Here is a 27,226-nt window from a genome sequence, read left to right on the forward strand (position 1 = left end):
CACTTTTCCTTCCTCTGAACAATGCGGTTGCCGCTTCATTTCATCTGATTTCCCCTTGTTTCCCTTTTTTTTTTCTCTCTCTCTCTCTACACATTATCATGGGAATCGATTTCGTTCTTTCTGCGAACGAGGAGTGGAAAAGAAAGGACACGCACACACACAGAGGCATCTGCAAAACAATATTAACGAAATCTCCATGGAAAGCTGGGGCCGACGATTCCAAACCCCAATACATTCGCACGACGTGAACAACGAAAAATCAAAAAAAAATCGAAAAAAAAAAGAAGTACGACCATCGCCGGAAAATAGTTGTATGAGAAGCCATTGAGTGAAAAGAGCATGGCTCCGACGCTCAGCAAAGTTTGTCAGTGCCACACCGTTAATGAATTGGAAAGAAGAAGGAAAGAACGCGAGGAAAACCCTAACATTCTGCTGTGCTTCCCCCGCACCCGCATCCACTAACCGGAGTGGCTAATGTCAATGGTGGGGTGGGGAAGCTCTACCTTACGATGCTCCATTCTTTACAAAGAAATTCCGAATGAATGCGACTGCCTCGTCCACAGAGTCGGTGAAGCAAAGCGAGTCAACCTCCTCCTTTGATATGGTTCCGAACTCAGCAAGCGCTTCCCAGTTCACCACTGTCTTCCAAAATTTGGTGCAGAAGAGAACAATGGGAAACTCAGGAATCTTCCGCGTCTGCCGCAGCGTCAACAGTTCGAAAACCTCATCCATCGTTCCGAATCCCCCGGGCGCGATGACGATCGCACGGCAGGAGTACATCATCCAGAACTTGCGAGTGAAGAAATAATGGAATGTGAATGCCAGACCTGCCGTCACATATCGGTTGAGCCCTGCTTCAAAGGGAAGCGATATGCCCATTCCCATCGTCAGCGCACCCGGAACAGAAGATGCGCCCTTGTTTGCAGCCTCCATGAAACCAGGTCCCCCGCCAGTGGTGACTACCAAATCGTGAAACAAATCCGCTTCCGCTTCCGCATCCACGTCAGTTTCTTTGTTAACTGCGCTCAAACTTGGCCGGAAATAGTCCGGGAGGCGAGAGAAGGAGGCATTAATCAACTCCTTCTCCTTGAGGGAGAACTCGGCAATACGTTTCGACAGCTCGGTAACCCTTTCCATCCATTCGCACATCCATTCAATACTTCGCAGGCGCTTCATCTCCGTCTCGATGCGAGTCTTCTCCTGCGGGTCGGATGCGGATTTGAGGGCAGTCACACGGCTCTCCATGGCAGCTTTGTGTTCTTCCTTCGTCATGGAGCGCGCACTGCCAAACAACAGGACGGTGGAGCGAATGTGATTTTTGCGCAATCTTGCGGCGGGCTCCTCAAATTCGCACAAGATACGAATAAGGCGACCTTGTGTGCTTCGTAAGAATGCTTCGTTGTTGTACGACTTGACAGCGGGGACGAGTGCCCTCTTTTGTGCATCATCAATTTTCTGCACGTAGGGTGCGGATTCGTCGGTACCGGGCATCTGGCGGCGTTAGTTTGTGTGGCTTCGTCAAAATTAGCTACGGTAGTAAGGTGCAAAAATGGGAGGTAACAGCATAAAAGGAAAGAAAAAAAAAGAGAAAGGAATAATGATTCAATTATGCATGGTGAAGCAGCATGATTAGTGGGGAAGAACAAAGCAGAATATTTACGTGCTTTTTTTAATTAATTTGTTTGTGTGTGTGTGTGTGTGTGTGTGTGTGTGTGTGTGTGTGTGTGTGTGTGTGTGTGTGTGTGTGTGTGTGTGTGTGTGTGTGTGTGTGTGCGTACGCACCCATGAAGGAAGACGGGCAATAAGTAAGAGCTCAAATTATTTCTTTGTCCTGCCACGAACCAGCCGTCTGCTTTTTTTAATTTATTTTATCACTGAGCTTCGTACTTTCTCAACTCTCTCAACCACCGCCCTCCTCCACAACGTTCCACACGTGTTTTACACCCCCCCCCTTGTCGCTACTCGACCTTCACACTATAATGAAAGTCATGAGGAAATTAAAAAAAAAAGAAACTTTCATGTCAAAGAATCTCAAAGCAGAATTTCACGGCACCGCAGAGACGGTCTTCACATACTTCTTACACGTGCTGCCAAAACCGGTGCAAATAATAAAAAAGGAAACAACAACAATAATAACAACAATAACAAAAATTCAAACATGAGGGTTTCGCTCCCCCGCCCACTCATACGTAAACGCATAAGAACTATCAGTCCTTATAAACACGCTACTACGACTACGCTTCCGCACTTCCACTTTTTTGTCGTTATAATCAACTACTTTCCAGTGGGCACGGGAGGAAACAAAGGGGAAAGAAAGGTGTCGCTAACAAAACAACAAAAAAAGAAAAAAATGGAACAAATATCGAGCACACACAACAAAAGGTGATTATTGCCTTTAGATAGATGACTGTCCTCCCCATTTTTTCCCCCATCCATCCATCCATCCGGCCCTGAGCACGCGCACACACAAAATATTCAGCAGCATTTCCCTTTTAATTCTTCCGTATGTTAGGCGTTAATTCCTAAACATAAAGATATCCCCCCTCTCCCATTTTACGGTTCCTGGTAACAAAATCATAATAATAATAATAATTATTATTATTATAATGTTGCTTACTATAATTAACGGCCTCTACTTGGACCATCCCTCTTTTGTTTCTTCCCACACCAGGAAATGTAACCCCGTTTGACACCCGTTCAAACAGAGTACTAACACATAAATCATTCGCTACGTACCATTTACCCCAGTATGGCTCAGTTTCCGAGTGCCTTGACAAACATGATATAACTATCCTCTCTTGATCCTCTTCCATCATTATCTTTTAACATTTATCATCAGCATCTTCACTATGGTCGTCGTGCATAACTCATCCCCTTTCTTGCCTTCACTTCACTTCATTTCATTTGATTTCTTGTTTTTTTTTCTTTCATGAGAGGAGAAAGGAAGCGGCTTCCACGCGCGGAACCGAAAGGGTACGCATCATGGGGCTTTTTTTTTTTCAGTATTTAAACACCTGCGACTCCGCGTAGCCCATGTCCTTTAAAAGCCCTTTCAGTGGTCCCTGCTCGGGAGCCATTCCCTCATTGAAAATCTTTTCACCAGCTATTTCCTTTATTAGTTCTGGAGGTCCCGCCACGAGGATTTTCGTGTAACGCTCCCCAGGTTTTGGCATAAAGGCACGAATCATTTCTTCATTAATTTCCCCGATACCGCCCAACCAACGATGTGGTACCTCTTGTAATGCAAGATACATGTTGAAGTTGTTGAACGTCGCCTGCAGGTTCGATAGTTCATTCGCCAAAAGAATGTCACCCCGCTTTTCATTAGCATACACGAGAGACACGTGTGTGTTATCTTTTGGGTTATCTAAAATCTCTCGTAACATTCTATACATGGGTGCTATACCTGTGCCGCTTGCCAGCATGCCTACACTTTTCCACATGTTTGGTTTGTAAAGAATTTTCACAAATGGACCCTTCACATGTAACTCCTCCCCGGGCCGTAGTTGAAAGAGTTCGCCACTCATCTTATCCTTCAGCCTCTTCTTGACCAAAATTTCGAAGCGTCCCTTTGTGTTATTTGGTGTAATGGGTACAAAAGGGTACGTTATTTCACTTCCACTATTATCCTTAATTCGCGCAATGATGCACGCGCCAGGTGGCATATGAAAAGGCGTTTCTGCTGTTTCCAATCCAAAGCAAAGACGGCGCGTGTCGGGTGATTCATATTGCGCTGATATGAGTTTAAAAGCGGAGAATTTATCCGGACTGAAACTTGATGGCTGCTTCGTTGCGCAATCCACTGCTATTCCATTAGAGGGACGTGCGGCATAAAAGACACCTGCAGTGAGGGATGCAGCGAAAGATAAGGCGAGTCGCACCATTATTATTATTATTTTCTTTCTTTTTTTTTTTGTAAAAAAGGGAGGGGGATTCTCACCCGCAGCTGCAACTATTCCTATTCCTACTTTTATTATTATTATTATTGTTGTTGTTTTCGTTTTTGCATGACGCAACAGTGCAATGAAAACGGGCAAAGGCACAAAACAACAACAACAACACAGGCGGTGCCATTTTTTTTTTTTTTGAAAATAAATAAAATCGGAAAGAAGTGGAACATCGGGGTAACCGCAAAGAAATATTAGTTAAAGAGATGAGAGGAAAAAATAATAAACTGAGGGGTGGGGTGGGGTGGGAAAAAAAGAAAATAAAGGACAAGGAAGGGGAAGAAAAAATCAAAGGAACCAAAGGGACTACCATAAAGGAAAGAAAGAAAAGGAGGCATGTGGGTGTGCGGGGGAAAAAACAAAACATGGTATCAAAAACATACGTATCCTTTCGGAGGGAAAATAAATAAATAAAATAAAACAACAACAAATTTAGTGCGACATATCCGGATCGTAAAAGCGAAGAAGAAAGAAAAAAAAAGAAAAGGAGAGGAGAGGAGATGGTTGGGATTAGGACCCGGCTTCCCCCCCTTCCCTTCGGAAGGTGTAGTAAAATGTAAAGATGAGACGCATGGAAGTGGAAGTTCAGATGGTGAGGGAAAAAATAAATAAATAAAAATAAAAATATAAAATAAAATAAAGCAGTAATCACCACTTCCATCATGGAGCATAAAAACCAATTAGATACATTTAAATAAATCTAAAGACAGGAGTCAAATTGCACACATTCCATCATTTTCTTCTCTGAAGGGAGGAAGGGAAGGGGTTTTCTCCCTTGCATGTGCCGTCGTTGTTCACTTTTAACCGAAGAACGGAAGTAAAACAAACAAACAAACACACGCACACACACGCTGAAAACAACAACAACAACAACTAAAAAAAAAAAAGTTGGCCAAAAATACTAAATATTTCACGCTCGAGAGAAGTCCCTGTCCTTATTTTATTTTTTATGTTGTTTCATTTCTCTCCTCCCTTCACTTTTTTTTTTCTCTTTCCCCCTTCATCACAAAAACGAGGTGAAGGCAAATATCCGTGGGAATATAATTTGTACGGGGAGGAGAGGAAAGAAAATGAATTAAAAGTAAAATGGGAAATTTCTGGGTGCTCCTGCACACACACGCGCGCAAATGCTTCGGACAAACACATACGGAGTTATGCATTTGTACACTTCGTAAACGCTACAAAAAAAAAAAACAAAAATGTCAGCAGTAATGATGATAATAATATAATATTATATAAAATAATAATGACAACAGTGGGGGAAAATGATGAACGCTATTAGCGTTTTTTTTTTTACGGGTGCAAGCTCACAAACACATGGGTACAAGCACACACAAATGTAAATAAATAAATAAATAAATAAATAAATAAATAAATATATATATATATATATATATATGCATAAATAAAGGCGTACGGGGAGAGAACCAAAAACCGAACAAATAGTAATACACTCACTGCTTGGTTTCGTAAATTTGCATTTCCTTAACATCGCGTGCCCGTATACATGTTCATAAATTTGTATTTATAAATGAATAGGTGTTTGTGTATGTTTGTTTGCGCCCGTGTTGCGTAACGCATTTATTATTTTCATCTTTTCCCGAACTGGATAACATTCATTCAAATATTTCACTATCCTTACGTAATTAAATGAAAAATTCTTCCTCTCCTTTCCTTTATTTTCTTTTTCCTGCTTTTCCTTGCGCTTTTCATTTCCTGTTGTGGCTTTGGCCAATGGCGGCCCACCCACACCAGTGACGCAACATTTAAGCTGCGGCAGAAAAGTCATAAGAAGTGGAAAGAACAAAAACTAAAGAAGCTCCGGGAGAAACCAAAAGTAAACAACAACAACAAAAAGAAAAAAGAAAAAAGGAGCCACTTAAAAGGAGTCGCCTCTCTTCTTCTTCTCTCCCTTCTTCATCTTTACAAATAAGATAAGGTAATAAAAATAACAATACTAATCAAAAGTAGCAGAGAGTTTTTACACAGCAGAGGGAAACAGACAGAGAAAGAGGCAATTTCGTTTTTTTTAAAAAAAACTTTCTTTCTCAACATCATCACTTTTCTGTTTTCCCTTATAAAAGCAGCAAAACACATTTCCCGTGAGACGGAAAAGTAACATGTCGTTAAACCGAATACTCAACAATCCCATACGCCAAACCTGCACTGCAAGTTCTTTCTTATTATGATCATTTATTATTTTTCTTCCCTGCTTCTCTTCTCTCTTCCAACTTCTTTGAATACTGTCAAATGTCCTCACCAAAACAATAATAACAACTACATACGAAAAAAAAAATAATAGTAATGTAGTAGACAAACAAAAAGAAAAAAAAGCGAGTTTAATAATAATAATAATAATATAAAGAAGAAACGAAGAGCAAACACGTACACATGAAAGCTTCCTAAATAACTTTTCACGCAACATTCATTCACATGTGCTTCATTCGCTTCATCCATTTGCATTCCCCAGCCTGCACTCGGTTTAAGCACCTTTTATTTCCGTACCTCATTCAATCTTCAGCACACGCACAAGAAAACCAAAAAAAAACCAAAAAAAACAAAAAGAAAATAACACACAGGTAATAAAGACGTGGCCACGGAGGGAAAACAACAACAACAACAACAACGAAAGAGCGTGAAGTGAAAAATAGATGGAAACAATGGAGCATATGCACACAGTCAAACCTGAAGAAACGGAAAACAACACACACACACAAACATAACATGTCCGAGCAAAATAACTAACAAATACATTGCATATATTGCAAGTACATACAAAATTCATTGTAGGGATGAGAAGAATAACAAAACATAAATAAAAACAGAAATAAAAGTAGAACACAAGCGTGGAAATAATAACAAAATTCCTCCCCTTCCGTTCACATCAAAATGTGGAGTAGTGATGCCCAAAAGGGCTGCATATTTTTAAGTGATGTAAAAAGGAGGGAGAAATGAGCAAATGAAGGAAAAACAGGGAAATACGCTGCGTGCACATACGTACACACCCACCCACCCACGCACGTACTCACTCACCCCCACACAGATCTACTTTAGTAGCAGAGCATGATAAAATCTACCAAAAAACAGTAATGAATAACACGACGACCTAAACAAAAAAAAAGGAGGAAAAAAAAACAACCAGCAGCAATACGAAAAAAAAAACTGCTTAAAAGAAAAATGATTAAAAAAATTCGACCCATTTTAATTTCCCCCAAGGGACCGAATCGCAACATGCCATGGAACATCCGCTACGCAGTTGTGATACGCCGGGTAAAGGTTAAAATTGTCTTTTGTCGCGTCCACCACCCGCAGCAACTCGAGAACGGCGGGCGGATCCACCAATCCCGCTTCACACCAGTCGTCAAATTCGTTTTTCAGCGCCTTCAGCCGCGCATTATCGAAGGTTGGGCACTCTGATGTGCCACTGAGGGCCCGCGTGTGGTGCATTACGAGTTCCACAACAGTGGCAGCCTGATATAATGGCGCGGGATGTTGTTTGAGGATTCCGCTCACCACGTAATGAACATCCGCCGTCTCCGCCAACGCATGGGCTCCACTCGCGTTTCCTCCACTGCTGCCATTATTAGTCCCGCATGCGCCAACCGTCATGCACTTCGTGACAAGACCCATAAGCAAAACACCCACCACTCGCATGACAGAAATGAGGGAACTCGTAGTGGAATTCTGACCGGCCGGGGTCTCGAGTGCCAGACGAATCGCCTCGTCACGCCACAGTGATGCAGCATCCCCATTTGTAGCATGATCCCACATCTTAACAAACAAAAGCGACTCGGGATCACTGGCAACGCTGGGAAGAGCGAGGCACTCAACTAGTGGAGTCCACTCGGCTTGTGAGTTGTTGCACCGTGGCGGCAACAACGGTGTCCGTAGATGGAAACCACTCTGTGCGTCAATCCTCGTCATGGAGGAAACACACAGAAGGTATGAAAGAAAATGAAAGCGATTCTGTGCAGCCACAAACAACATTTGGGAATCGTCCGCGGGATCGTGCAGGTGGCAGATTATCTCAGCACTCGCCGGGTGGCAGCTCTTCACGAGGTCACTAACGGGTGCTGTGATTCCGCCATTGATGATTAATTCGCGAAGAAGAACGTTGAACATACCACCGTGCATTATCTCCCGCACCACTTCTACATTTGGCAGGCTGTCAGTGATTGGGAGGTGACACTGCCGGATCATTTGCGCGATCTTTTCAAACATCCCTGGGAACGATTCATACTCGTGTTTTTCCACATCAAAGCGAAGCCACTCCAACACGGTAGAAAAGACGGTGCTCGTAGCGTAGGCGTCGTTGCGTATGCTCAGCAAAGCGGAGAGCAGTGCGGCCACTTTTGAGTAGTCTCCATAACATTGTGCATTGTCGCTATTGCCACTTGCTGTTGTCGCAAGCCTCAACCACCAGGTAAGACACATCACCATATTCTTTAAGCCCATGGTGTGCAGTATAGTTGCTGTTGTTTCTTCATCACCAGTTCGAAAGAGGGCCATCAGCTGCATCGTAATTTTCTCAATATTCATCTTCCGTTCGTTCACCATCTTGTCACGCTCCAAGAAGGGTGAACACAAACCGCTGTGCATCGCAGCCCCGCCATTGCCTTGATTATTGTGGAAGTGCCCGGAGGAGGAACTTGACAGAGAAAGGTCCGTGCTACTGGCCGCGGGTGATAAAGGACTCTCAGTATATGGGATGTTAGAATTGCCGCTCGCTGCCTTGGCATCTCCGTTTTTGAGGTCAAGTATGTTGGCGGGAGAAAGTTTACAGTACGGGTTGTGGGACACTCGGCGAGACGCGTTCGTCGATTGCTTTGCTGATGACGAGACTGCCGCGCCATTGGACGGTTTCACTTTCGCGGTTTCGTCGCTTCCGCTACGGTTCTCGATGCCGGTTCGGCTGGGATGCTTACCATTGCTGTTGGTTTTCACGGCGTTGCTGACGCCGCCATTATTGTTCTTGTTATTACCGCCGTCCGCACAGCCGTCAGCCACTTTGTTACCGTAACTTGTGCTACCGGGGGTTTGTGTACCGTTTCCATTCTCCTTTCGGAGTGAAACTTCAGCATCAGCACAACATCTCGAACTCATATCACGAAGCCGCGAACCCAACTTCTCAGCTCTTTTCGCAGTGGGTGCTGATGTTGTCGGTGATGCTGGTGCTGCGGGGGTGGGGCCCGGCACTTTCTTCAGCTGTTTTGGCTCCTTCACGTGCGACTGAATCTGCTCCTGCTCCACCCATCCATTTTTACGGTTTAGGTCTCCCAGGTCCATCATAAGAAACCGTACGCGCGGTTTCGGATGCGAGAGCTCGATGGTCTTCGCAATCCCCAACGAGCGGATAAGCAAATTCACCTCACAATCCTTCAGTTGTGCAGCAGTCAGTCGAAGGAGAGTGGTAAAAAGTTCAAAAACATGCTCCTCCTTGGCTGTCGGCGTGTCAGGATTGTAGTCACTGACTAAAATTTGGACGATCTCCGTTACGACACGCCCGGACAGGACACCCACCTTGAAGAGTTCTGCAACAAAGCGAATGTTTCCCACAAGCCGATGCTTCAGGCGGGATCGTTTCATCTCAACTTCCTCTTCATCGAGTGGAGTACCTGTTGTACGATCCACCACATCGTCCCCAGAAAGCTGCAGTGGTTGATGAAACTGAACCTCGCAGAGCTTCACAAGCGTCCGACGGAAGCGGCGTTGGAAGCCCTCATTCCATACCGAGCTGTCGCGTTCCTCTTTCTTCTCTTTGCAAACGTCTTGAGCGAGACGGGCGTAGAGACTAGTGTATGAGGGCTCGCTTACCGCCTTCTCAAATACAATTTTACAAATCTCACTCAACTCATCATCTTCCACCTGACGCAAAGGCAGTAGTTTCAACTCGCTTAACAACGTGTCATACTTCGCTTCTGTAAGGCGGCTTAGGATCGACAAAACCTTGTGGTGTGTAAGGCGGACCGGTTTTGCGCGAGATTTTACTTTAAGACAGGTTCCCATGAGCCCTCGCGTGTCGACTTCCGCCGGCCCGCCTCCAAAGTCACGCAGGGACAATTGCAGATGTGTTGGCACCTTCAGGTATGAACAAGTTACGTACTGCTTAACAGCCCAACAAAGCACACCGTAGGGTGTATGGGCAGCGTCCTTACTAACTGACATGAACATGTCCAGTGGGTATGTTCGTGCCTCCATTGCAGCCTTCGTGAAGGCGCTTGCACGGCGTGTGGCACAAGTCGCTGTGGGTGCCACAACGGAACTGCTGCACAACACGGTTGGGAATTCCTTTTCGATGTCCGACCCAAATGTGGGTGACTGTCCGAGTGCCGGGGGCGGCAACAAGCGTGGGCCATCCTTTTGACAACTTTGGGGACCTGAACTGGTGCTGTCACAGCCACCATTGGCGTTACTTGGATACCACGGTTGCGCCATCGGTGTTAAAGTGGTTTTTGCCACCGGCCGACTCCTCTTCTGCAGTGTCGGCGGCCGAAACACAGATGGCTTCCACACTTCATTTGTTACAAGGGAGTACAGCCCTGGCGCGGAGCAGTTCATGTTTTACCGACCACTTCTCTTACTTTATTATTATTATTTTTTTTACAGACTCACGCCCACACGAGCACTCTTAGGGATTCTCGAATAACCTATCACTCACTTTCTCTATATTTTCTTGACTTTCGTTTCCCAAGCCAGTGTCGATAGGCTTTCCCCTTAGTTCACACCCCTTTTGCTTCGGTTTTTTTCCTGTTCCTTTCCTTCCCACGAGACGACCTACCTCAGTTGCTGTGTTGTTTTCTTATATCTTTTTTTTAAAAAAATTTAGTGTTCTTTATATTATTTGCGTTATGCGTTACGATTAGTTGCGGCGACGGCTATTTGCGAATCGGTGAAGTACGGAAGGGGCGGAAGAAATAGAGTAAGAAAGGGAAGGAGGGAGAAACAAATTAAGAGCATGTGTCGATAAGACTCCGTTTAGCGACTTGGATGAACAGTGGCAATGGTATATCGACTCCTGGAATGGGAAAACAGGGCAATAAAGCGATAGTTAACACCTAGAGAGGAGAGACAAGCACACTATGAGTAATCGCAACAATACATCCGGGATGTCCAAACACAAAAACATGGATAGTCGAAAAGGCAGACCGACAACGGCAACGCGCTGATATATATATATAGTTGCCCCGCGTAGACAGAAATTATTGACTCCCTCCCCCCCAAAAAAGGGAGTGACTTTGAAAGTAACAAGCACCAACCAGAACGATGAGTATGGAAGACTATGGTATGACTTCGTGTGGCCAGAGACATGGGAGGTTACCAGACCTCGTGGTGGGAAACCTGAAACAATTTCCTTTCTTTATGTGCAACTCTAAGATATTCGTCAGCGCCTTTACGGTGTTATCTTCTTAGACCTCCTTCTCTATACCAATGCCGTCGACTTCCACCCCCGCAGAATTACTACGCACTGGTTGGCGACTGCGGAAGCAGGGCTTCTACACGGCTTGCTGCAAGTCTCAACTTTTCTTGTAAGTAACTTAAGCCTTCGTCCTGGTTCTGCAGCGGGCGTTTCTCACCCTTCGCCTGCGCTTTTTTGTTTTCACACTGAGCCTCTTCAAGCAACTGACGAATTATGTCATCACCCAGTGGGGGTGGGACTTCCTTCGACCACTCTGGCCTCGGAATACCAACAAGATGCTCCACACCCGCTGTGGGGCATAATGCCTCAAGCCTCTGCAGCCGCTGAAGAGCAGCGAGTTCAGTATTAATTGATTTTAGGCGGACCTGCAGCACTCGTTGGTCACGCGCCTCCCGCATGTAGGAGTTTCCAATTGCCTTCACGGATACCGTCGATGTTGTATCCCCTGTACTTGGGCGGCCAAACGGTATATCATCCTCAGTGTCATCACCGTCGAATTCGGCGCTTCCCTTCTGGTAGTTCAAAGGGCCGCGGACCTCACGAAACCATCTAAGCCGCTCCTCCAGGGCTTCAGCCCGCTCCGTGTCCATGTCATACGGTGACGGCTCATTTGTAAAGTCCGTTTTGAGCAACTCCATTACCCGACGGTCCTCTTCTGCCGTAAGACCAATTCCACGGACAAACGGTTTAGCAGCTTTTTTTAGCCTAACAATACGGCCACCCCGGGACCTCGAGGACGCCGACTTCTCCGTTGCGCTCGCCGCCCTAACACTCTCGACGGGAGTCCGACTTTGAATTGCCGCACTCTCCTCTCCTCCTTCTTCCTCCTCTTCCTCTTCCTCGACATCTTCATCACCCCCTTCGTCTTCCGCGTTTACTGGAACAAGCAACTTACCGTCCTTATCCGTGTATATACGGTACTCTACACCATCGTCGTCCATTACATTCACAAATGGATCTGCGTCACCTCCAACCTTCTCTGCTTCGGTCTTAACCTCCGCATTCTCTTCGCAACCCGCAGCTTTTCCACTAGGCATGTTCCGTCCCTGTCCTTGTCCGTGCAGGTGCTTGACGAAGGTGGCAGAGTTCGCCTCCAGAAAGTGCAGCAACCGACTGTCACGGAGGCGTTCAAGGTCCTCTTTGGTAAGTGTGATATGCTGACCACCATTGACAAGCGTGACGCTCTTCTGAAGAAGTTGCTCGGCTCTCGCTAGCGAAGACAACGAAAGCGACGGGGCCACTGACACGGTGGTAGCAGTGGTGGTGTTCATGACAGTCACAAAATCATCCCCGCTGCTACTGTCACAGGCGGTGAAATCTAACGTTTCAGTACCATCACCTTCCATTTGTGTGAGAAGTAGGCGGTTGGTGAGGGCCTGCATAAACACACGGGAGGTCGTCGATCCCCGCTGCAACTCGATGGCATCGTCATCCTGATCAGATATCGGGCTTTCGACATCCCTAATATCAAAAACATCTCCGCTACTATTGATGGGGCTTTGAATACCGCTGTCACTGCTCCCGCCCCCTCCATAATTGTCACTCGAAGAGCGAGATGTGACGCAGCCGGCGTCTGACATAATGCCTTTATGTGATACGGTGGCAGAACAACAAACAGACAAACACACATGCACATACATATATATAAAAAAGATGATTTCCATATGCTTTCGATAACCTGAAGCTGTGGGCAGTGAAGCACATGTGCCCCCACCAACATCCGGTAGGCAATGAAAATATCCATCAATGGATGGACCAGTACACTTTCAACAGCAAACGAATGTTAATTCGGAGAGTGAAACTCACACAGGAAACATAAATGAGCCAATAAATGGCATTACATGAGCACAGGTGCACACACCAAAGCATACAGCACCAACTGGAAAAAAAAGGATAGAAAAAGATGGACGCTAAGTTTTCTATTACGTCCCATGTACAGCATGAGGGCTTTTCGTTCCTCACACACGCGCACAGATGCCGCGCTTTCCCAGACAGACAGTCCTCTCCAGCCCATGCTTATGACTGATAGCGGTTACAGCGTACATTTAGTTAGGTGGGGAAATGCGTAAGGAAAGATCATTTGCATGAAACCCGGGTCAGCGATTTAAAAAAAAAGAAAAAAAAATAAGGTACACGAAAAGGGTTACGCTGCTGGTACGTTACCAGTGACTGCGTTGACACTCAGACACACACGTGTAGAAGCCCCCGATTTGAATCCTGATCCCCATTTTTATGAATTGTTTACTCGCAGAACACAAAAAAAAAATGTGTAAGGCATTTGGTGACCTCGCGTACATGCCTCCAATCCATGAAGAGATCAAAATTACATGGACACACTGCTACCTACATCAGACAAGACTTTCAAGAAGGTGGAAAACACCCAAGGTAAGGTTCAGCACAAAGGTTAAAGGATAACCAATTTACACAGAAGAATATGCAATATAGATAGAAACGGTGAGAACGTGGGGTAGAAAAAAAATATAAAAGACTGTGCCGGCGGCAAGAATATCACTGCACTCATTTGTTTGCTTTCATCAAAGCAAATCCATCTCGACTGCATCAGCTCGTTCCACTGTATGTCGGTGATTCCCTCGTATACCAATCAGGGAAGCCTGTCTGATCTTCTGCCTTCTCCCGCAGCTGCCGTACACTGTCGTTAGCGGTTTCCTTCACCTCCACTTGATACCTCGTCCCTACAGCACTTTGCTCTCCATCCTCCGAGAGCATACTCGCTAATGCATCCGCTGACAGCGACTCTTCTGTGCTTGAGCCCACAGCTTCCGAAGTCGCAGGGCTGGACGCCTCCTTATTGACGTGTGGTTGTGTACGAGACACAATCGCTGTGAGCTTAGCACCAGACTGCGTGGTTTCTCCCTGTTCCTTTGCAAGGAGCGAGACCTGATGCGGTGTGAGCTGCTCCTTGTGCAACTTAGCCAACACGCCCAGAACAACTGTGGCCTCGCGCATTGTAATAAAACGGCCCGTTAGCTTTGCTTCCTCTGCTTGTATAGCTGCCACACGTTTCTTCACCGCCAACCCACTGTAAAACCCCTGTAATACCTTTCTTATAGCTTCGCCGTGGTCAACACCCCTACGTTTAAGTTCATAGTATTCCTTCTCCATTGTGTCCAAAGGTTTTCGCACCCAGAATATGTTGTAATACCGCATGCCCTCCGACGCGACAAGGCGGCTCTTCCGAGCCAATTCGTCTCGAAGGGCCACACGCTCTGGGCTAAGTGTGCTTGTGTCGTCTTGTGTCGGTTCACTTGCATTGTGGGGGTTAAGGGTTTTTTCCTGCTGAAAGTTGTGGTTAATGGGTGGGAACATGCGGAAATGGTTGTACCATTCGGGTGGAATGTAAAAACCAGTGCCAACGAGGCGCCCCATGCGCTTCATATGTTCCCATGGCTCGTACTTTTCATTCCATGTGTCGAAACGGGGGGCAACACCCATGTTTTTTGGCATCTTGTACCGCCGCACTACACATTGTCGCATGGATGTAAACCCCTATGTGAATATGCGTTAATGTTACACCCAACTGTCCACGGGATTATATACACGTGTCTTCCCTTTGTAGCGAACGAGAGGAAATTAATAATAACGGCGGTGGCAAGGGGAAGAACCTGAGAGGGGAGCTAGTCGTTTGTGCATGCACTATCACACATACGCGGGCGAGAGGGGGATGTGACAAAACAAGTGTTTATAGTAGGATATAGTGGCGCGCACACAAATAAGAAAGGTAAGAAGAAAGTGTGTGGCCGAAAAAAAAAAATCACTCGCTCGTGCTCAGTCTCTGATTTTCCCTCTTTTGCCTTCTTTGAGGAGAGCATCTCATTTTTCGCGCCCCCTTCTTTCTTGGATCTCTCCATTGTTCCCCCTTTTCGAAAAGTAATGGGAATGAGCGTCACCAGAAATATAATGAATTAGAAAAAAAAACCTACCGTGAAATAATGCGCAAAACAATAGCCTGAAATTGCCAAGCATCACCGCATAAAACTCTACCGGCGGCACCGGATTGGCGCAACAACTTTCACATACGCACACACACACACACACACACACACACACACACACACACACACACACACACACACACACACACACACACACACACACACACACACACACACACACACACACACACACACACACACACACACACACACACACACACACACAAGCACTCACTAACACAAAACTACAACAATAGTAAAACAATGGCCAAGGAAGAAAGAGGGTAGTGAGTGCATATAAAAAAAATAATATATATGTACCGCTTGTGTAAGCGAAGAACCCTCAACATTTCCATGGAAATGAAAATAAGGCAAGAGAGATACGCAAAACGGGGCGGGATGAGTATTCCGAACGCTCTAAATGCGGAGCGTTAAAATAATGGAAAAACTGAAACCCCTAACCGGCAACACGACCATCACACCGACAAATGCACACGAATAAGTGTGTAAAATCGCGTACAGACGGACTGCGGCCACACTTGTGGATATTTATGGGCCTTTTTTTTGGTGTAAAAATAACAACCTGTAGTGAAGCAACCCACAGGCGAATAAACCCCCTTCCTTACCACAACACAACTACCCATTGTCCCTGCAATGCTGTCGACATGGATACTTTCGCCTAAGCCAAACCCATTGATATACTTTCCCTCCTTCCGTCGGTGGTGAACCTGTTCAAACAATATGAGGTTTAAACCGTTGGCAGGCTTGTCCACACAGTGCCGCTCCATTAACATTCATCCCTTTATTTCATACTGCACTGAAACGCTCCTGCCCTCCATCACATTCCTCCCACAGATTTGTCTACTCGTAATTTACCCTACGTTATCGCCTTCACTCCTCTAATAAACCTTAGCTTAGAGGACACACATATTAGGATGCAGCACGTGTGAATGCGGTCCGATGTGCTGGGTCCAGATTCCGCTGGTTACCACAGCACCACCATTCCTCTAAGAGTGATCACCCATACCCTTATTTTCTCATTTTCCGCCTTCCGTCGCCATTTCTTCTCTTCGTAGGCGGCTAGAGGATGAATTTCTTGATGTCCACCTTCTTCATCATGCTCTCGACAGAGTTCCTTACGTAAGCCGCATCAATAACAAACGTTTCCCCTTTTCTGTCAGGGCCATCGAAACTGACTTCCTCCACAACCTTCTCTGTGATGGTGATAAGACGGCGTGCGCCTATATTCTGCACGGTGGAGTTGATGTGTGCAGCGATAGACGCGATTTCCCATAGCGCATCGTCGGTAAAGACAAGATCAACACCTTCCGTTTTCATCATCATGACGTGCTGCTTAATGAGATTGTACCTTGGCTCCGTTATAATGCGATGAAAATCTTCCTTGGTGAGGGGCTTCAACTCTACACGAATAGGAAGTCGACCCTGCAGCTCCGCCAACATGTCAGACGGTTTCACGCTGTGGAAGGCGCCGCTACAAATGAAGAGAATCTTGTCCGTCTTGATCTGCACGTTTCCCTTCGTAGAAACAGTTGTTCCCTCCACTAACGGCAACAGGTCCTGCTGAACACCCTCTGCAGAGGCCTGGTGTCCCTTGTAGCCACCGGAAGCTGTTACGATTTTGTCGATCTCATCAATAACCACAATGCCATCCTCCTCACAGGCACGCAGCGCCTCAGCAGAAACATCCTCCGTGTCCACAATCTTGTCGAGCTCCTCTTGCAGTACAGCAGGAATGGCGTCCTTTATCTTCATCACCTTCTTCACCGTCTGCGGACGCTGGCCACCGATCGACGAAGGAATTTCAAGTGAGATAAACACACCTTCATTCGTTCCTGAATTTTTCGGTTTTTCCTTCTTTTCCTGAAGCTCAACTATGACCTCAATATCGTCGAGGGCACCACTCCGGAGGTGCTCGCGGAAGCCATCGGAAACGCCGGCTAGGGCCTTCAGAATGCGATTCTCCGCCTTCTGTCGTGCCGTTTCTTCGTGCCGTCTCATGATATTTTGTTTTGTTTGCGTGAGCGAGGCCTTGTAGAGGTCTTCGATGATGCTCTCCACATCTCGGCCGTGAAATCCCACTTCGGTGAACTTTGTCGCCTCCACCTTAATAAACGGAGCGTCCACCAACTTGGCCAGACGTCGCGCAATCTCTGTTTTCCCAACACCCGTAGGACCTATCATTAATATATTTTTGGGAGAAATTTCTTCACGGATCGCCGCGTCCACCTGGTGGCGACGCCAGCGGTTACGCAGCGCCACCGCCACCGCTTTCTTCGCCTCCGTCTGTCCAATAATATAATTGTCCAGCTCCTGCATCAGTTCACGCGGTTTCATGTTACGGACAAGCGTTTTTCCAGAAGAGGAGTTCGGTGGGATTGCGGGAGACGCTTCAACGGCCGCCGCTCCCCCACTGAAGCGGACGTTGGGCCCTAAGCTTCTACCAAGCTTCAGTGCCGATGGTAATGAAGAAGTTACTCGCCGCATCATTTATATTACAGGAGAGCTGTCGGTGCTGCCCGTTTTTACTTATACCTCGCCTTCCCCCCTTTGTTGCTCAGTTATCTTTACGCTGTCTTTATGTTCAGTTGCGCGAGGAGATTAAAAAAAACCAAGCTGTCGAAAAAGGAGCCAACCAAACGGCACTAAGTAGCGAGTCCACTTGGATGAATACTTACAACCTATATTGTTTACTCCCGCAGCGCTTCGAAACAAACAACTACGAGGCAACAGTGGGGGTAAAAAAAAAAACAAGCGGGAAAGATAAAGAAACTGAAAAATACAGGGAAAGAAGAGCTTTGTTCGTCTAAGCAGAAGGCAAGGTAACGAGAGTACGAAGTAAGACAGAACAATTATAGAAAGTGAAGCTGTCTCCAGAACAAGGTAAAGATGGTTGTGATCATCGAACGCTACGTCACGTCACATGGCTATTTAGTAGTGAGATCAGAACATCGAGGAGGAAGGTGAGATAAGGTAAAGAATATGCAACCGCTCACGAGGTAGCATATCAAATCATGTATGTATTGTGATGGACTCACTAAACGGTATTGCTGAAAAGGATGTGCTGCTGCTTGCGCTTCAAGGGTGCCAGTGAGCGCGCTTTGTGCACGAGTCGGAGCAGACCAGTCAGAAGGATCCATTTCTGCCGCTCCATTATGGCCGAGGTGTATGTATCACGTGCGCCGACCTGCAGCTCCTCCTGCAGCACATTGAAGTAAAGCGCTGAGTACAAACCAAGACCGTACGGGGCGTATAGATTAGCAAGGAGAGGGTAGCGCCGCATTAACTCTTCTTGTCGTGCAAGTAGACCCGCCGCATCGTTCGGGAGATTTAACCGATGGGTGAAGGCATAAGCAACAAATTTGGATTGTGCCTCAAACAGAAGGAAGGGTGGAAGCAGTTCCTTTTGCATACCCACAAATCCAATGGACGGATTAGGGGCGAAGAGAGTACCAAGATAGAGACTGCGGTGGTCCACCGCCTTCGTAGCATTTGCAGACGTATCATCGGCACATTTGTTACCTTTCTGCGGCAAGAAGCAAGTTGGTTTCTCTAGCACTTCTCTTATATCTTCGTGTAGAAAAGGATACCGCCGATGATAGCCGGTGGCGCATATTACGGCATCGACGTTATCCATAAAGACACTCTGTGGCAAATCACTATAGCCTAACGCTTTTCCTGCCATCGAACAAGCTCGCATCTCCTTCAACACTTCCACCTTTCCTAGACACTCGTTAGAAAATAGAATACCTTTTCCCTCGCATCCGATGGGTTGACCAAGGTTGGATAGACGACCCAATATGGCACCGTTCCGAAAGCGCAGCCAATTCGAGACAACCTTATTGCCCCTGGCAACGTCTTTCCGCCATCCCGGTGTGCGAGAGAGAAGTTGAACAGCAGCGCTAACTATATCACGCATGTTGGTCCCGTATGAACCTTTTATCAGCCCACTCTCGTCGCAGGAGTCGGAAAAATGTCCCTCATCCGGGAATGAGCATCCACTATGATACACATCAGCCCCACAACGCTTTAGGTCCCAGCAGTAATCCCACGCAGTGACGTCATCTCCAACCACTACAACGCGCTTGTTTTTGAATTGCCGGAAATCCTTTACGTGGAAGGCGTGGTGAAGCTCCCCTCCACTCTCCACGTATGGGACCAAAAGCTCCTTCAATCCTTCCGGATACCGCGGCTCGTGCGCTTGTCCTGTACAGACACATACCTTATCAAATGCCCACTCAAACACATCGCCGTTGACAACGTTAACTGTAATGATGTGCCACACTGCGCTTGTGGCATCGTACCGAACCGACTGCACCTTCGTGTTGAAACGCACAAGTCCCCCAACACCTTTTGATGCAGCGTACCGATCCAAGTACCGCCGAACAGAGGAATGGTGAGGAAACTGCGGTACGGTGTAGTCAAAGCGCATGTCGCTGAACGCTAGCAAATCTTTCGGCAGGACACAACGCAGTGTGGGGTGCAATGGCGAAATGAGGCCACGCGTAGAGAAGGAGCTGCGCGTATCACTATTCCAAACCCCGCCAGGATCTGGGGCAAGCTCAAAGCAGGTCACCAACAATCCACTACGCCGCAATGCCATACTTGCCGCCATACCGGCGGCACCACACCCAATCACAGCACAGGACTGCATTATTACTGTTACTATTTTTTTTTTTCTACGGTGCCTGCTTATCCGCCTAACCCGGCACCGCCACAGCGAAATTGGAAAAAAAATGTCTTCCTCTTTCGTGAAGCGTGTTAAAACCTGAAGTGGAAAGACGGAGAGAAGGCAAGGGGGAAACAAGGGGGAGAAGAAAGGTGACGCCGTGGATTTACGTAGCCTCAAAGAGCAGTCACAGTATGTTTCAACAACTACTGGGAACGGCACGCCGGTGCATGTGGGTATCAAAAGCATCGCAATTTTTATTTCTTCCTGTTACTATACATTGGGAAATTCTATGTCACCTTCCCTCCCAGTAAAGTATGAGCCGACAATTGTAATGTCTTTGTCGGCAATCGCAGCCGCCTCTTTGTACAACTCTGGTGTCACTCCAATGAGTCGCCTAAATGTTATCTGTTGTTCGTCGTTAAGGTTTGGCTCCGGTAGGATGAAGTTAACCTTCTTGGACTCTGGAAGAAGTTTCTTTACCTCAATGTTCGTCACGAAAGGTAAGAAAAGCATTTTACCCTTCGAAACGCATGGGGCCGTTTCACCCTGTGATGGCCCCACAGTGTTCACAAGGGAAAGCGACGAGACCGTTTTTGGCTTATAGCGTGCCGATAGACTTGGAAGCCCCGTTGTGTTCACGTAGTCATGGTCAGGTGCCGCGTAAAGTATCCATACCTCCGCGTTGTGGTAGCCTGGGAGCGTAATATCACCAGTATAAGCCACATCCTTGGGAGAGAAATTGAGAAACGAAAGCAGCTCTCGTCTGCCTTCTTCAGGATACAGCAACACCACCGCCACCGCCACCACATTTGCGCAGGATGGCATCACAATGAAGCGCGTAAGTCCCTCCTTCACTTGATATCGCAGCGGTTCCAATAATTTGCATATAGATGGACTAAAATACTGGCAAGGTATCTGTGGTGTCGGGTTGGCAACAAAGGTAACTAAGGCTTGATAAGCAACAACGGGGACAAATGGCTCCTCGGAAATCAGGTCCGAGAAGGGATCTTTTCTAATCGCACGTGCACCAATCACCATACAGTAATATCCCGACTCCGGTACCATTAGAGTGAAGGTTTCACTCATTGACGACTCCTCCCGCTGGTGCCATACCCACCTGGGTCCCAGTGCCGTAGCTGAGCTACAGTTATCTGGGAGTTCCATTAATGTTCCTCTAAAGAGAACACAGCACAACTCGAAATGCTCCGGGTCCTCGTTGAAAAGTTTGATGTAAAATGGTGTGGACCGCGTGATGCTAGAGCACCGACGCCCAGAAGGGTCCAGGGCCAGGGGAAAACGGAAGAAATCATGTGTCATCAACGGTTCACCTTCCCACACGGTTTTCCTCTTCGGTGTCTGCAGCAACGAGTGGCGCGCACGTTTGGGGAAATGTGTGCTGAAAAACTTTTCTGGATGTGTGTTAAAGTAGAAATCTTCCATACGCTTCACCTGTGAACAAAAGGGGGCTAACAGGGGGCCTTCAAGTATGCTCCGCTGCGGTGTTGCTTGTTGGGCGGGAGCGGCCCTTCCCTTACGACCCGTGCTTTCACCCTGCTGATTTGGTTTACCTTTTGGAACATCTTCGGAGGCATCCCCCGGCCGATTGACAGATAAACATTGACCTGAATGAGCGGAGAGCATCACATCCACGAGATACGAAAGCGGCGGGTCGTCATCCACGGGAATTTGAACAAGGTTCCACGCCCATTCAATACTTTTTCCTGGGGGGCGTCTCCGCAGAAATCCTTCTACCACTTCGCCCTTAATCCCAGCCAACTGAAGGAACTTCTGATATATTTGGGCCATCCCAATGCAGGTAGCACGGCGTTGCGCCAGCACTTCCTCAAACAAGTCCATGGACCACAGGGATACGACGGTGTGTGATGCCGCCGATGATTTTTTTTTGTGGCTACGCGACGATGCGACACTGTTCCCTTCTTCCTTTTTGCCAGCACCAGCAGGCGCAGGTACGCTCGCTGCAGCTTCATCCCCCTGTTGTTGGGGAAGTTCAGGGTTAATATTGTTGCAAAGCCAGCAATACAATGTTCTCGCCTTCTTCAGCGCACACTGTGAAGCGGACTGCCGCCACGTAACCCGTTTGAAGGGTTCAATGAGCCGCGTCACAATTTCATGTGGTCTAGTCACTCCTTCTAGTGGCCCGACTTCGCGTGCCCATGCGTCAGCTTCCTCTCGTTCTTCTTTCCCAATACCCCACTGGGCACCAGGCAGAAGTTCCACTGACCGCGCAGGTGCGCGCCGGCCTCCGATCCGTGGGGCCTCTCTCAAGTGCTTGGTTTCCCTCTCAATGGAGAAGCCAAAGTGGTGAAGATAATCAGCGTAGTGCCGCAACTGTAGATCAAAGATGGACGGCTTTACCGTCTCGGTGTATATTTCAAAAACTTTACGCCCAAAGGACTCAACTCGTGCCTCCTCAGACTCCGCCCCCGCTGCAGAGTGCGAATTCGGCTTCTTACTCATCCTTCTGAGGAGCCACTTCTAAGCTTCAGAATACAGAAAGCGGGGTAGAAAAGCACATATGTATATATATATATATATAAGTGTGTGTGTATGTGTGTTTGCTCCGGAAGAATGGCACAGTGCGGCTGCATGGGTAAGAAAAAATCCCTCTGACAGTAAAGGGACACCAGAAACGACATCTTACTTGCGCAATATGAAAACAGTGTCGCAAGGGATATGCTGGCAATAATTTGGCATCCAGTGCATGATGTAGCGTAAATGGAAGCCAAAGGTAAGAGCTAAAATTACGACTCACCGTGTTTCACGAGAATCCCATCATCCTTCTATACTTAGTGCGCTCGGTCCTTAAACACTTTGAGCGACAAAAAAAAAGAAATCAACCAGGGATTGACTGGTCATTTATTTGTTTTGTTTTTTGTCTCCATTACGCGTTCTCACACATGCCTTGTCCCTGCTTTTCTCGCCTTCACATACCGTCTCTTTCCTCCGCTGGATAAAATTATTTTTAAAAAGTTGGCTACCTTTCCCTACACTTTTTTTGATTTTTCCCTTCTCTCTTTCCGTTCCCTCTTCGCATAAGAAGGAAGTAGCACCCACTCTACACCACAAACACTTCACGCTGTAGAATCGCGTACATTCGCTTCTGCTTCCCTCTCAAAATCTATGAATCACCCCACGTTGCCACATTTTTTTTTCTTTTTGCGAAACCTTCAACCACCCAGTATCTAAAAATAGTGGACAACAGAAATGCGCAGCATAAACCACAACACAAAACAAAGATGCGCCGCAACGAATCTAAAAATAAAAAAATAATACGGGAGAGGGATGTAGTAGGTTAGCGGCGGCACAGTGCAGCAGACACACAATTAGAATTAGAGATTTCCTCGTTTAGAGTGTGCTACTGATATTTGTGAGGTGTAGGGGGGGGGGAAAAAGCTGAAACCATCTAGAAAAATGAGGAGGGATAAGATACATAGGGATGAGGCACGAGAAAACGCCCTGTTATGTGGCAACTGCATACGTTGCAGACAACGTATGCAGTTTAAAGGAAGGATGTCCCACGCCAAAACAAAGTGGCGCGCTCATCGCTGCATTTTCATAGCGTCAGCGCGAGAACGCTTCCTTTAGTGGGTGTAGCACCGACCGAAGGTGCAACACAAACAAAAAAAAACAAGCGAAAGAAAAAAAAAAAAGGAGCCCCTGTGATTCACCCGTCCCATTGAGTCCCTGATGGACCATAGAGGCGAGTGTTACGTAGTTTTTAATGCTTTTGCTTTCAGGTTCTCTCCTTTTTTCTATGAAAGCTCCTGCATTATGCGGGAGCGCAAGAAACAACGGGACGTTGGACAGTGCTGAAGTAAATGAACATGGCCAGTTCAAAAGAATATATCTGTACAGCCTTACTTAGCGTGCTCCGTAACAGCTGCGGCGCAAGCCCCTTGTAAAAGCCGGGTATGCCGTCTTGGTAATAAATGTGTCGTATTGTTGGCATAATGCGCTCATACTCGGGTTTCCCTGTCACGTAGCTGACGCTGCGCATGTGATTCATAACGACGTTGTAAGGATAAGAGACGGTGGTGGCGGCAATCTTCGCCACGGCCGAAAGCGATGCTACCGCGACAGATGTCAGAAAAAAGTTGCTGGAACCCTTGAAACTTGCTTCGCTTGACAACCGCTTAAGAAGTTCATAGATGCTCCAGAAGAGGCCCTCTTCGACGAACCGACCCACAATATTGGTCATGGTCCCGCGGTAGAAACCACTGAAGCCTTCGTGCTTCAGCACATCTCTAAACGTTTGCCGCACAGTTAGTTTTTCGTTAACTTGCACGCGAGTCCGCACCAGAAATATCGGCCCTAGGATCGTGTTTGTCACACACACGGCACCACAAGCCGCAATGGCAGGTTGAACATTCTGGTTGACTCCGGCAGAGGAAAGTTGGTCCTTAATGCAGCGGTATGTAGGAAGATAAATACCATTGGAGGGAAGCGAGGCCATTAGATTTGCCGAGAGACCACGCGAAAAGGCGTGGACAATGCCTCCCTCGAAGAGGTCCCTAACAGTGTACAAGAGGCTCCTGTGTGCCTTTCCAGTGGCACTTCGGCTTACAGAGAGGCGCACACGGACGGTATCCAATGGGTTTATGACGCAGGTGGAGCAGACACCGGCAACACAACCAGACAAACAGGATGCAAGGTATTCTTGTCTTTTGGGGGTTTGAACCACATGCGATGTCGGGAGTGCCATTTTTTTTTTTCCTCCCTACTCTTATCTAAAATTTCTAGTGCCCTTTTGTTTCCTTACACAATAGCAAGGTTGTGGATAATGGCCGTGCCTCTAACAAAGCTACAGAGCACACCGGGTGCACTTGCGCGCGTGCGTGAATTGAAAGAAAAATTGCGGAAACAGAGAATACTTGAAAGTAGAGGGGCCACAACAGGGGCTGAAATAAACTAGCGGATCAGCGAGGGTGACAGCATCCAGAAATACGCAGCCCTCTGTAAGTAATAAGTGACTGGTAGGCAACTCTGTGTGTTAAACGAACCTTTAAAACATCGGTAACATTACTTAAACGCGTAGTGGGTGGCTTTTTTACCTAAACGCGGGAACGTCCCTGCTTGTGGCGCGCCCTCCTCGTATTTCGCGGGCCGACACCCATATGCACGCACGGACATCCCTGCTCCGCTTTCGGGAACGGCTTCACTCCTTTCCCCAACTTTTTTCAGCCATCCCACACCCAACATTTGTGCTACTTTAATGCCTCGACATGCGCCTTTTATGGCGCGACTTCTTCATACTTTTCACGCCACCGCGATGCTTATAGGCGGGCTTCCCATTCTTTTCCCTACTTTCTGCCCGCCTTGTCTTCCTCGCATCACGTATCTTTTTCTTCTTCAGCTTCTTCACTATACCCGCCTGTAACTTGTTTTGTGATTTGCGCTGCAGTTCACGTGCGGCGTTTTTCGCCCTTTCATTGGCACGGGCCTTCGTTTCGCGCTGCGCCCGCCGCTCATTACGCTGCTTTTTCAAAAACTTGTTTTCCTCACGATCCCAATTTGCCAACTCCTGCTGAAATTGGTTGACAGTAACCTCCGCTTCAGTTTCATACACCCGCCGGGCCTCCTCCTCACGTTTCTTTTGTTCCGTGTGGCTCAGGCACCAGACCCTCCGCGGGCGCACGGCGGCGCTTTCAGTAAGAATTTTCTCTCCTGCCTCTCGGCCGTACCGGCGTTCCGCACGTTCAATTTTCGTGTGCAGTTCCTCCGCTGCAAGTTCGGCCCGCACTTGGGGAAACGCGGCGTCGATCTTTTTAATGGCCTCCTGCAGCAGCTCCTCTGGGACATCGCGACGCCGTACGGTGGCCGCTTGATGATTGCTCACCACACCGCTTACCGCCAGTATCTTTCGCATAATATCCGAGTCCCTGCTCTCATCAACCAGCGAGACCGCGGTCCCACTACCGCCGATGCGGGCGGTACGGCCCACTCGGTGAATGTATGCAGTGAGTGTTGGTGGGAGATCGAAGTTTATGACTGTCGAAACGTCTTTTATGTCTAATCCACGCGAGGCGACATCAGTGGAGAAGAGGTAGTTTACTTCACCAGACGCGAACTTCTCTAAAGAGGCGAAGCGCTCCTCTTGGAGCTGATTACCCTGTAGCTCTACGCTGGGAAAACCAATCACGTTGAAGAGGAGACGTAATCGGTGTGCAGTGGTGCGGTAGCGAGTGAATATCAACGTTTTCTCTCGGAAATAACCTGTGCATAGCGCCACCAAGTAACGTGACTTGACCTTAGTCATGTGTTCCGCCTCGCTTTCAGATTCCTCCGGGTGATTCTGACGCCCTTCGCTCTGCGGTTTATCACGCGAGCGTTTAGAGCGGGTCTTCTTTTGACACCCCTCCGCAGAAGGGGCTACGTCACCGCGATTTTCCTCAGTAGATTGCAGGGATGTATCAGCATGCAGACGAACGCGAACAAACTGCTGACGCAGTTTGGCCTGAAGAGCAACATGGCCGATGTCCACATTCTTTGGTTTAAATAGATGTTCTTTCGCAAACTCATCTACTTCTGTCGTCATTGTTGCAGAAAACATCAATACCTGACGCGTTTCCTCCGGCACGCGTTTGAGAATGTCCACCACCTGGTCCCGGAGCACAACAGTCAACATCTTGTCGCACTCGTCAAGCACAACTACTTCGACCCCCGTTATATCGACAGCACTTTGTGCACCCTTGTGGTTGTGGATCAAATCAACTAGCCGACCAGGTGTTGCAACAAGAATATCTGGACAAGCCTCAAGGGCAGCCAGCTGGGCAGAGGGTGATACGCCTCCAATTGCCAGTGACACTTGCAAACCCGTGGTGAATGCCAAAAATTGTTGTAGAACCTGCTGGCATTGCATACCCAATTCCCGTGTGGGAACCAAAACAATGGCCCGGATGTAGCGACGCTTGCTGTTCATACGCGTCTGCTTCATGGGAGCTCTCGTGAGGAGGAGATGCAACAACGGTAGCAGGAAGGCGGCTGTCTTGCCAGACCCAGTTACCGCCCGCGCGCAGACGTCGGTCCCACTAAGGATAGCCGGTATAGCTTGTGCCTGTACGGGTGTGGGTGAAATGTACCCTATGTGACTAATGGCGCGGACAAGGGCCTTGCAGAGACCCAACTCAATCCACATCACCTTGTCTTGTGTCTGCTGACCCGAGCGTTTGTGGCTGTTACCCCCCGTGGAGATTGTCTC

General features: G+C 47.5%; 14 protein-coding genes across 14 annotated transcripts; 1 reads left to right on the top strand and 13 right to left on the bottom strand.

Annotated features, from left to right (window-relative positions):
• Positions 1-504: 504 nt before the first annotated feature.
• Positions 505-1,491, bottom strand: TbgDal_V1990 (hypothetical protein, conserved; the record flags this gene model as incomplete). Its single annotated transcript, XM_011775046.1, has 1 exon — positions 505-1,491. One exon carries the CDS (start codon positions 1,489-1,491, stop codon positions 505-507), a length of 987 nt encoding a protein of 328 aa, XP_011773348.1.
• Positions 1,492-2,999: 1,508 nt separating this feature from the next.
• On the bottom strand, positions 3,000-3,884 carry TbgDal_V2000 (NADH-cytochrome B5 reductase, putative; the record flags this gene model as incomplete). The annotated part of the gene is made up of 1 exon (XM_011775047.1): positions 3,000-3,884. The coding sequence occupies one exon, from the start codon at positions 3,882-3,884 to the stop codon at positions 3,000-3,002; it is 885 nt and encodes a 294-aa protein (XP_011773349.1).
• Positions 3,885-3,936: 52 nt separating this feature from the next.
• Positions 3,937-4,611, bottom strand: TbgDal_V2010 (hypothetical protein; the record flags this gene model as incomplete). The annotated part of the gene is made up of 1 exon (XM_011775048.1): positions 3,937-4,611. The coding sequence occupies one exon, from the start codon at positions 4,609-4,611 to the stop codon at positions 3,937-3,939; it is 675 nt and encodes a 224-aa protein (XP_011773350.1).
• Positions 4,612-4,896: 285 nt separating this feature from the next.
• On the top strand, positions 4,897-5,229 carry TbgDal_V2020 (hypothetical protein, unlikely; the record flags this gene model as incomplete). The annotated part of the gene is made up of 1 exon (XM_011775049.1): positions 4,897-5,229. One exon carries the CDS (start codon positions 4,897-4,899, stop codon positions 5,227-5,229), a length of 333 nt encoding a protein of 110 aa, XP_011773351.1.
• Positions 5,230-5,976: 747 nt separating this feature from the next.
• Positions 5,977-6,372, bottom strand: TbgDal_V2030 (T. brucei spp.-specific protein; the record flags this gene model as incomplete). Its single annotated transcript, XM_011775050.1, has 1 exon — positions 5,977-6,372. One exon carries the CDS (start codon positions 6,370-6,372, stop codon positions 5,977-5,979), a length of 396 nt encoding a protein of 131 aa, XP_011773352.1.
• Positions 6,373-7,148: 776 nt separating this feature from the next.
• Positions 7,149-10,505, bottom strand: TbgDal_V2040 (hypothetical protein, conserved; the record flags this gene model as incomplete). Its single annotated transcript, XM_011775051.1, has 1 exon — positions 7,149-10,505. One exon carries the CDS (start codon positions 10,503-10,505, stop codon positions 7,149-7,151), a length of 3,357 nt encoding a protein of 1,118 aa, XP_011773353.1.
• A 900-nt stretch (positions 10,506-11,405) lies between these two features.
• TbgDal_V2050 (hypothetical protein, conserved) lies at positions 11,406-13,028 on the bottom strand (the record flags this gene model as incomplete). The annotated part of the gene is made up of 1 exon (XM_011775052.1): positions 11,406-13,028. The coding sequence occupies one exon, from the start codon at positions 13,026-13,028 to the stop codon at positions 11,406-11,408; it is 1,623 nt and encodes a 540-aa protein (XP_011773354.1).
• An 895-nt stretch (positions 13,029-13,923) lies between these two features.
• On the bottom strand, positions 13,924-14,859 carry TbgDal_V2060 (hypothetical protein, conserved; the record flags this gene model as incomplete). Its single annotated transcript, XM_011775053.1, has 1 exon — positions 13,924-14,859. The coding sequence occupies one exon, from the start codon at positions 14,857-14,859 to the stop codon at positions 13,924-13,926; it is 936 nt and encodes a 311-aa protein (XP_011773355.1).
• A 934-nt stretch (positions 14,860-15,793) lies between these two features.
• On the bottom strand, positions 15,794-16,111 carry TbgDal_V2070 (hypothetical protein, unlikely; the record flags this gene model as incomplete). Its single annotated transcript, XM_011775054.1, has 1 exon — positions 15,794-16,111. One exon carries the CDS (start codon positions 16,109-16,111, stop codon positions 15,794-15,796), a length of 318 nt encoding a protein of 105 aa, XP_011773356.1.
• Positions 16,112-16,397: 286 nt separating this feature from the next.
• On the bottom strand, positions 16,398-17,825 carry TbgDal_V2080 (heat shock protein HslVU, ATPase subunit HslU,putative; the record flags this gene model as incomplete). The annotated part of the gene is made up of 1 exon (XM_011775055.1): positions 16,398-17,825. One exon carries the CDS (start codon positions 17,823-17,825, stop codon positions 16,398-16,400), a length of 1,428 nt encoding a protein of 475 aa, XP_011773357.1.
• A 547-nt stretch (positions 17,826-18,372) lies between these two features.
• Positions 18,373-20,253, bottom strand: TbgDal_V2090 (hypothetical protein, conserved; the record flags this gene model as incomplete). Its single annotated transcript, XM_011775056.1, has 1 exon — positions 18,373-20,253. One exon carries the CDS (start codon positions 20,251-20,253, stop codon positions 18,373-18,375), a length of 1,881 nt encoding a protein of 626 aa, XP_011773358.1.
• Positions 20,254-20,277: 24 nt separating this feature from the next.
• TbgDal_V2100 (hypothetical protein, conserved) lies at positions 20,278-22,485 on the bottom strand (the record flags this gene model as incomplete). Its single annotated transcript, XM_011775057.1, has 1 exon — positions 20,278-22,485. One exon carries the CDS (start codon positions 22,483-22,485, stop codon positions 20,278-20,280), a length of 2,208 nt encoding a protein of 735 aa, XP_011773359.1.
• Positions 22,486-23,797: 1,312 nt separating this feature from the next.
• Positions 23,798-24,730, bottom strand: TbgDal_V2110 (mitochondrial carrier protein, putative; the record flags this gene model as incomplete). The annotated part of the gene is made up of 1 exon (XM_011775058.1): positions 23,798-24,730. The coding sequence occupies one exon, from the start codon at positions 24,728-24,730 to the stop codon at positions 23,798-23,800; it is 933 nt and encodes a 310-aa protein (XP_011773360.1).
• A 507-nt stretch (positions 24,731-25,237) lies between these two features.
• TbgDal_V2120 (ATP-dependent DEAD/H RNA helicase, putative) lies at positions 25,238-27,163 on the bottom strand (the record flags this gene model as incomplete). The annotated part of the gene is made up of 1 exon (XM_011775059.1): positions 25,238-27,163. The coding sequence occupies one exon, from the start codon at positions 27,161-27,163 to the stop codon at positions 25,238-25,240; it is 1,926 nt and encodes a 641-aa protein (XP_011773361.1).
• Positions 27,164-27,226: the final 63 nt, after the last annotated feature.

The sequence above is a fragment of the Trypanosoma brucei genome, chromosome 5 (assembly GCF_000210295.1).
Source record: "Trypanosoma brucei gambiense DAL972 chromosome 5, complete sequence".
Lineage (NCBI taxonomy): Eukaryota > Euglenozoa > Kinetoplastea > Trypanosomatida > Trypanosomatidae > Trypanosoma > Trypanosoma brucei.